The sequence below is a fragment of the Falco naumanni genome, chromosome 7 (assembly GCF_017639655.2).
Source record: "Falco naumanni isolate bFalNau1 chromosome 7, bFalNau1.pat, whole genome shotgun sequence".
Classification (NCBI taxonomy): Eukaryota; Metazoa; Chordata; class Aves; order Falconiformes; family Falconidae; genus Falco; species Falco naumanni.
The window spans coordinates 67,075,697-67,084,192 of NC_054060.1; the positions used below are offsets into that span (position 1 = coordinate 67,075,697).

At 45.0% G+C, this 8,496-nt stretch overlaps 1 protein-coding gene across 2 annotated transcripts in view; it reads right to left on the reverse strand.

Annotated features, from left to right (window-relative positions):
• The window catches only part of SEL1L (SEL1L adaptor subunit of ERAD E3 ubiquitin ligase), a 33,893-nt gene extending 26,410 nt beyond the window's left edge, over positions 1-7,483 (reverse strand). For both annotated transcript variants that reach the window (XM_040600378.1, XM_040600377.1), the window contains exons 1-2: positions 7,350-7,483; positions 56-93 (exon numbers count right to left, since the gene is read on the reverse strand). In XM_040600378.1, the coding sequence (XP_040456312.1) occupies positions 56-93; positions 7,350-7,422 (111 nt within the window). In that variant the 5' untranslated portion in view covers positions 7,423-7,483. The remainder of the gene's footprint in view (positions 1-55; positions 94-7,349) is intronic.
• Positions 7,484-8,496: the final 1,013 nt, after the last annotated feature.

The following is an 8,496-nucleotide window of genomic DNA, read 5'->3' on the forward strand; positions in this document are numbered from 1 at the left end:
ACCTTTGCTCTCACTCCACAAGAAAACCAGAATGACTAGAAACTTATTTCCTTACCTTTGACTCCAGTGATTCATCTTGATTTCCTTCTTCATCTAGAAGAGATATTGTAAGTCAGTAAAAAGCTTTTCCATGAGTAATTTTCCCAAAACTAAAAATAAGTTCAGCTACAATATTGTACCATGGTTCTGAAATATTCCAGTGTACTAAGTTGACTACTGCATTTCAGAAAGACCTTCCTGACAGGAAGAATCAAACGTTTCAGAGATGATCTTCCTCTTCCTTAAATTATGCCAACACAACTGTGAGCCCAATAGTGGAAAAAAGTGCGGATTTTTTTTTTTAAAAAGGCTAAATCAATCCTCTAGATTACTACACAGTCTGAAAGCGTTCCAGTCCAACTACACTGCTCAAGTGAAAAGGGCCTACGGAAACTAAGGTTTTTCATCACCACATCAGCTTTAATATAAACAGCTTCAGTAGCAATCAGAAAATGGCATTAACACCACTCCACTTACAATTAAATGTTCTTTACAGATTGCCAATTCATTCTGCCTGAACAGCATACTGAAACCTTCATATAAAGGTCTCTTTGGAACCATGAGAAACTAGTTTGTCTTTAAGATACTGTTCAAGAGCTCCAAGCCTTGTTTAACTGCCACCTTTCTTATCCAAATGGGCTATATTTGATTAGAAAGACTGAAAAGAGAAGAAATGGTAAAGAACAAAGGCTATTAGGCAGAAAGCTAAAGAAACAGAAGTGAAAAGGAGGGAGAAGATAGTAAAAAAGCTTATCCATTACAGTTTTACCACTGTTTTGCAGAATTGTGTCTCTTATTTTCTTTGTTCCTGTAACTTAAATGAGCTGCTCACTGTGCTTCAAACAACTTGGTTTGTACTGTCACCTCAACTGAAAGCCTCTAAAGTTATTGCAGCCAAAATGTGACTGTTCTCAGTCATCAGTATCTGATACCACCTCATTTAGGCATACACTCCGCGCCCCATTTGTAAGGAGATGCTACAGGCCTCTGCCTCTCCAGTACACAATTCACTTAAACGGAAATAAAAGCTCAAAATGTAAACAGATGACTAAGCACAGCTGCCACTAACTCCTACATTTTAGAAATCTCCCCACCCCTTCTGACATTCTGTGGTGTGTAATGCCCTATTGCAGTGGTAAGGTGTTGGCAGGCTGGAGACCTGCACTGTGACTAGAAAAGGTACCTGAAGTGCTAGAAGCAAGCGCCCTGTACATGAGATACACCATTCAGTGTGTTGTGGTTAGCTATTAAAGGCTGCCTGCACAAGCACTGAACGCCAACAGAGCTCTCCAAAACTTTACAGAACTCCACTGACTTTCAGTAAGTGTTTGGCCACAAACAAAACTGGCATAATGTTCACCCCCACTCAAGTAGAAGTGTCTGACCAGAGATAAATAATCTCTGAAGTGTCAAACTACAAATATGACACTTTATTAGTTCATGTTTTGAAGACTATTATTATAACAGAGCAACTGCGGCTATTTGCAATGAAAGGGCTAATCTTGGAAGCCAGATTCCAGAAAGAGATTTCATGTTGTTATTTGAAGTATAACCTTTGATTAGAACAAGTAAAAGGATGAGGCTCAACTTTTAAGCTGTAACAGCATAATAATATTTAAAAAAAAAAAATCATTAAAAAAAATGCTAAGACTTATAAGTGAAGCTGCAAAACTAAGGTGACAAGAAGTTTGACAGTGCGAGTGAGACAAATAGATGATAGTCTGTTGAGATACTGAAGAGGATGTAAAGCTCAAAAAATGTGACTGCCAGCAGAAACAGGCTTAAAGAGGATCTGGAACAGTTGACATGGGTAAGCAGCTGTACCCTGCAGGTCCAAAAATGAAAGCATGTAGCGCCCTTCAGAAAAAACTAGTGGCAACAGCAAAGAACACTCCAGATGAAAAAGACTCTGCAAGCAGCAAACAAGAGAGCATAAGAACAAGCACCAATTTGGAAAAAAACACCAAAAGAGGCATAAGGAAAAAACAAGGCTAGCTGCATTTTTGGTAGAGACTACCGTGCTTATCAGCTTGAGAAATCTAACAGATAAGGCTAATTCTCCTGTCGTAAGAAGTTCTACCACGAACTTCAACACTTCAGATCACCATATAACAGCTGGCTTTTAAATACAGTAAAAGTACATATGCATTTAGGATACTTGCTAGTCATTTCTATTTTGAAACTATGAGGCAAATGTGAATGTACCCTATTTCCCACAAATTACATTCTACTATCGTAAATAATTTTGATCTAAAACCAAATGCCACCCCTACAACTTCAAACTCCAGAGCAGATTCAGACATGCTTCTGGGGTGAGGGAAAACTAAGACAGGGTTAACCTACCCAGCAGCTTATATGCTGCTATGAATATGTACAAAGCACTTACAGAGTACCTGTTACTGTAGTAACAAACATCAAGTTATTTTTAACAGCTATACCAGCTAGGGTGTCTGCTCAAAACCAGCCTATACGCCTGACAGCACCAGACCATTCTAGCTTTTTGGTAAAGGCCCAAGTAACTGAATTCAATTTGTGAAAAGTTGACCTTACAATAAAAGACCACACAAGGTCAAATGTAAATAGGGTATACTATCTATGCACACTTATGAAAGAACAATTTTATTGTAACTTCATATGCAAAGCAAAAGGTTTACTAAATTGAAAGTCAAGAGACCTCCCAGCAAGGTAAGGTAGAGCTGATTAAAGTGTTTGCTTTTCTTCCTTGTAAGTAAATAAATCTATTTCATTTCTATTGCATCATGTAAATTCTCTCTGAAGGAACCAGCTTTGTTACTAAGAAGTTGTACTTGAAGAATAGCTTTCAAAACAGTGGTTCCAAAATAGGACTAATGCAACAACAAAATACTAGTTTAAATGTTCTCAGTTGTGGGACTTCCTTCTAAATTAGTCAGCTGAGGTTGCAGTGATGACTGATAACGTGATCAGAGGAGGGATCACTTACAGCCTTGTTATTTCAGAGAACTGCTGACTAATATGCCCCCGCTACTCGCAGAAGTGTGTCTACCTCTAAGAAACAGTTAATAAAACTATTCTGAAAGTGTTAATGAAAGACCTATGGAAGGTCACAGTATGACCTAAGAATGACTTATTAGTCAAGGCTCAACTACTGAACGAAGTCACAGATGTTATGTTTGCGCACCTGCTTGAGAGATTAAAGCTGATAGTTTAGTTTGTTTTTCCACTGTTAAATTAAAAAAGTTACTGACTTTTTTTTTTCCAATTTGGGTCTGTTACCAAGGCTGCCTAATTCTGTAAACCTCTTCTGAAACTGACAACTGGAAATTAATCCCACCATTTGTTAAACAAATTAGGGAGATGCAATGATATATTAAAAGGAAGAAGCAGGCAAAAATACTTGTGGCTGAAACAGGCACTGCTGTACAGAATGCTTCACTTACAAACAGTGTTGAGCTGTAGACACTGCTGGGTGCTCTCATGCCCAGCTAAGACTCTAGAGCACTTCACAGAGCTAAATACTTGTTTCAACCATCCACCAGTTCATATATAATTAAAATCTGCTTCAAAACACATTCATTTTTCCTCAATTAGAAAGACCATTTTTCAATCAGTCTATTTAAATATAGCAAAAGTACACTGACAGCCTATGCTAGACAAAAAGATCCTACCGTATGCTGGATAAAGAACCTACCATTTTGTGAGAATTCCCATTTTCAAGAGAGCACTCTGGAGAGAGGGGCAGAAATTGGAAGAGCTATGCGGTGTGATTCAGCGAGAACAATGTCAGCAAACACTTCCGAAGTTTTTCTGTATTAGAACAAATCAACTGACAGCCTATAAAGCTAAATACTGTTACTACCAGACAAGAAATACTATTAGTTTCAAAGTTAGAACGGTCACTCACCTTCGGGAAATAGCCAAAAATTCAGTATGTGCAAGCAGTTGGCAATCTCCCAAAGCTCTGATGAATGACCTATCTGATCACAGTAGTCAGTTTCCTTCCAGTTTTTGCCAAGACCTTCAAGCTTCAAACACTATCACAGCAAAGCAACTAGTAAGAGTTTGCACACTCCAGAGCGGTGATCTCCGAGGTGGGGTGCGTACATCCCAGGGGGCACGCTGGCAAACCCACTGGGGGTGCAGGAAGAAAATACTTTTTGTACCGTTAATAAGTAAAACTCTTCTTAATACAGGGTTTATTTCATCTTTATCTCATTCTTTTTTTCATTTCTGTTTTTGTGCACATTTTATGATGTACGTAACATGTTAGTACAGTGGTACAGCATGTATATTTTTTACAAGTTAAACATTGAAGATGCATGCTCAATTTTTTTTTTTTTTTTTACTGAGGGGATGCATGAACTGAAGAGGTTTGCCAATGACTGCTTTAAAGCAAGCATCTGAGATTTTCCGTGGTACCTTTAGTTATTCCTTTCAATATTCTTTTTGCACAAGTGCCTGCTTAGACTTTGAAAGAGAATGCAAACCCTGTTTATCCTGTTCTTGCAGGAAAAAAGGAAATCTTAAGAAAAAAAAAAATCATCATCTCAGATTGCTTCTCATCAAGTTTTCAACTGTTAAATTTGGCACAAAACCAGACTCCATAGCACAGATTCTATTCCTATTTACATGAACCTCTAAAACCTCCAGTGAGTTCCACAAAATCCACAAAGTTGCACCTATACAGCAAGACTAGTTTCAAAGTATCCTTGGCAGCAAGCAAATCGCTCCCAGCTATGATCTGTGCAGCATACTCATTTTAGCACAACTACAAGTCTAAGATATAGGTCAGCCCTTGCCCCGAATACAAATCGTTTTTCCAGTCTCCTTGCAATTGCTAACTATTTACAAAACTTACTCTCCCACAGTTCCTCTGTAGGAATTGAGAATCCCTATCAGGCAACAAGGCAACAAGTTTGGGGAATGTTTTTCAGTTAGGTAAGTAAAATCAGAAGGGTCAGGGAAAGCAATTAAGCTCACTTTTGAGAGAACAGGGACGTAAGTTTCCTGTAAGTATATCACTGTGCTCACTGGTCCTACCAGCTGATGAGACAGTATGGAAATCTGTGCCTATCACTGAAGTTTGCCACAGAAGGTGCAGGATAGAGGAAGAATCACTTCCTCTCTTCGGGCAGAATGACCGAATTTCTACCTTTTAGTCTGCAAAGTAGGGAATAAAAAAATCACAGGAATCAAATAACACTGGCAGTCAAAAAAAAAAAAAAAAAGCAGAAGATATTTTTCAGTGTTCTTAATGAATGATCAAAAGAAGTAGAGGGCCACTGCTGCTGTGATAAGCAGAAGACAGGCAGCTTTGGCTGGCACACACACATTTCTTAGCTGCTTTAGCCAATTGCCCATGGACTCCGTAATATTCCTTCCCCAGCCCCCAGTGTTCAACTTCTTAATAATCTGTATTAATATTATATCTTTAAAAAAATAGCAACCATTTCTTTAGGCCTGTGTTTTCTTGCATTCACCTCAACTTTTCAATAAATTGATTCAAGCAAAGTTTATGACTACAGAGTTAGGGTTTAAAGCTATAGTTAAAAGACTCATTACTAAAAAAAAAAACTTATCTGCATTAAAAACATCTTCTGAAGTCATGAAATGTAACGCTTGCACCATTTTTACTCATCCTTCTTAAAACCCCTCCCTTCAATGTACTCAAATTCCAGATGACTGTTTCCAGATCAGACACTAGGAATGAACAAATATTCAAGGAAGCATTTTACATGCAGCCTCTAGGCTTGCACCAGACTCTAATGAGTCCTACTGCTACTGTAGGAAATCAAAACATCAATGAAGTGATGACAGCTTATTTTATTTCAGAGTGATTCTTGACAAAAATTGGAGCAAGGTAGGTCTTCCTATTATAATCTGCTGCCAAAACCTGGTCTCCAAATACCCTCTCCTAATTAGTTCTGGATATTAACGAAGAGTTTTACCTCACAGTAGCAATATAAAGTTTGCCAACAGCTCCTAATCCTTCATGTACTGCACCATGTGCTTTCTTGGGTCTACTACGTGTATCAGTTCAACTGACTCTAAACATACAGTTTTCAAAGGCTGAATTAGGCTATCAGAACTTCACAGTCACAAACACAACCGTGACAGCGGACAAGCAGTCAGGGCATCAGAGCTGCACGCTAGCACAGCCATAGATGTGTGCTGGAACAGCTCTTAATGTTGTCACCCAGCTTCCACATGAACAACAGATAGTTCATCTGACATGAACAGTCTCATCTCACCTTAGCTTTTTGCTTTACATACATTGTCAGTGAGAACATACTATTCAAAGTCTGGGTACATCTCTCTGGATTCACAAAACGTCTATCTTCTCTACACCTTGGGAAGTGCCCTGCTGGCTTATACCACCACCTACAAAGTGCATATAACTGTGTCCGGTATCTCATCTGAACTCCAGTAACATCTTGAAATTTCAACTTCCTACTGCGTACATGAAAATGAACCTCAAACCACAGAACTCACCTCTAGAGAAAATGTAAAGTTACCTTCCTGAAATATCACTGCTAGCCTAAAAGCACATCCCCAGTAGCGCTGGAGAGGGCTGCTGACTATTAAAGGAGCGCTCGCTGGCTTTAGAAACACTATATAAATAAATGCAGTGCACATCCCCCCCTCCCACCCGCGGTGCGAAGAAGCGTGTGGGAGGTAGAAACCCCTGGAAAGGAAGTAGATGACAACACATGAGAAGCACACTAGCCCCAAGCTGCTTAAGAAGAAGCGGGGGGGGGGGGAACCCCACCAAACTATTTAGTAGGGCCATAATACAATCCCTAGAAATGCTCTATGTATATTTGTGTGAGAAAACCGTCCTAGCAACGCTAACATCAGCGCCACCGGCTCCCCGGCAAGAAGACGCGTAATAGGGAGGGGGAAATACCTCACCGGGGTTCTGAGCAGAGCAAGCGTTACCGAGCAGGCTCCAACCAGCTGCTCGGAGGCAGGAGCCAGACGGAAAAATGCGTTGGCCCCCACCGGGCCTACCGAGCAGCCCCCGGTGCGGCAGGGCCGGCGGGCAGGGAGAGCAACGGCCCCGCCGCCCCCGGCCCCGCCGCCACGCAGCTGACGGGCGCCCAGCTGCCCCCTCCCGCCGCCGGCCCGGCGCTGTTCCCAGCCCCCCGAAGCCCCAGCAAGGCCACAGGCTGCCCTCCCCCGCCGCCGCCTCCGCGCCCCGGTGCGGACCCCCGGCGGCAGCGGCCCGCACCCCCTCCCCCGCAGCAGGCCACAGAAGGGGGGGAGGGGGCGAGGCCGCCGCAGAGCCCAGGCCCAGCGAGGCGCGGGGGAGGGGCAGCCCCGGTACTAACCGGCCGCCGTCAGCCCTCCGGCCCAGAGCGCCGCCAGGCACAGCACCAGCCCCAGGCGCGCCCGCCGCCCCATCCCGCCGGGCTCCTCAGGGGCCGCCGCCACCGCCGCCGCCGAGGGGCCCCGAGTCCGGCTGCCTCGCCCCGCCCCCCGCGCCGCCGCCACCAATCCGCTGGGCCGCGCTGCCGGCCAACGACCGACTGCTGGCGGCGGCGCACGCAGCCCCCCAGAGAACGACTAGTTCTACATGGCCCGCTCCGATTGGCCCGCCGAGGGGGTATGGCGCATCCGTCACGCCCTCGTGTTGGCCAATGGCCTTCAGCGAACCGCGGCGACGCGGACGCGCCCTTCCGAAACGACGCCTCCTATTGGCTGATGGGGCCGTTCCTACAGCACCCACAGTGCCTTGCGGGAAGCGCTGGCGCACAGGTCTCGCTGGGAGCCGGGGCGGGGCAGGGCCTACATCACCCACAAGCCCTTGGGCCGCGCCGGTAGTGGCCGTTCCGTTCCGTGTCGTTCCGCCCGCAGGCCGGGCCGTGAGGGGCCGGGGCTGGTCGGAGCTCTGTGCTCGGCCCCGAGCTGGGCGCTGGGGCCTGGCTGCAGCGCCAACCTTCCTGTCGGAAACGTTGAGGCTGGCTGTGGAGCGGGGTGGCGGCTCCCTGCGGGGGTCCTGTGCCGCTGCCGCCGAGGCGCGGGCGGCCTGTCGGTGGCCGCTTGTAGCGGTTGGAAGTGAGGGGCAGTAGTGAGGGGTGGCGCGGGCGTCATCCCCCGAAGTGCGGCTGTTCCGTGCCGCGGGGAGCCGGGGAGGGGAGGCCCGGGCTGGCGGGTGGTGGCCCCAGGCCCTCTGCTCGGGGTGGGGATGGGGACGGTGTCTCTTCGCCACAGGTTCGGCGGTACAGAGCCGGGCTAAGCCAGAGCCGTACCGCCAGCCTTTGTGAATTTAATTAATCACCTTCCAAATAAAAAAACCTAGATAATATTGCAGACTGAGTTTGTTGCAGTTAATTTGATGTACACTGTACTTCTTAAGAGTGCGATAAATTTATTGCTGCCTTCCTGTTTGTGTGCAGTGGCCATAAAATTCCTATTGCTTTCCTTAATCAGTTTTGCATTTTCTCCTATGAAGCTTTAGACGGAGGCCAAGGTGGC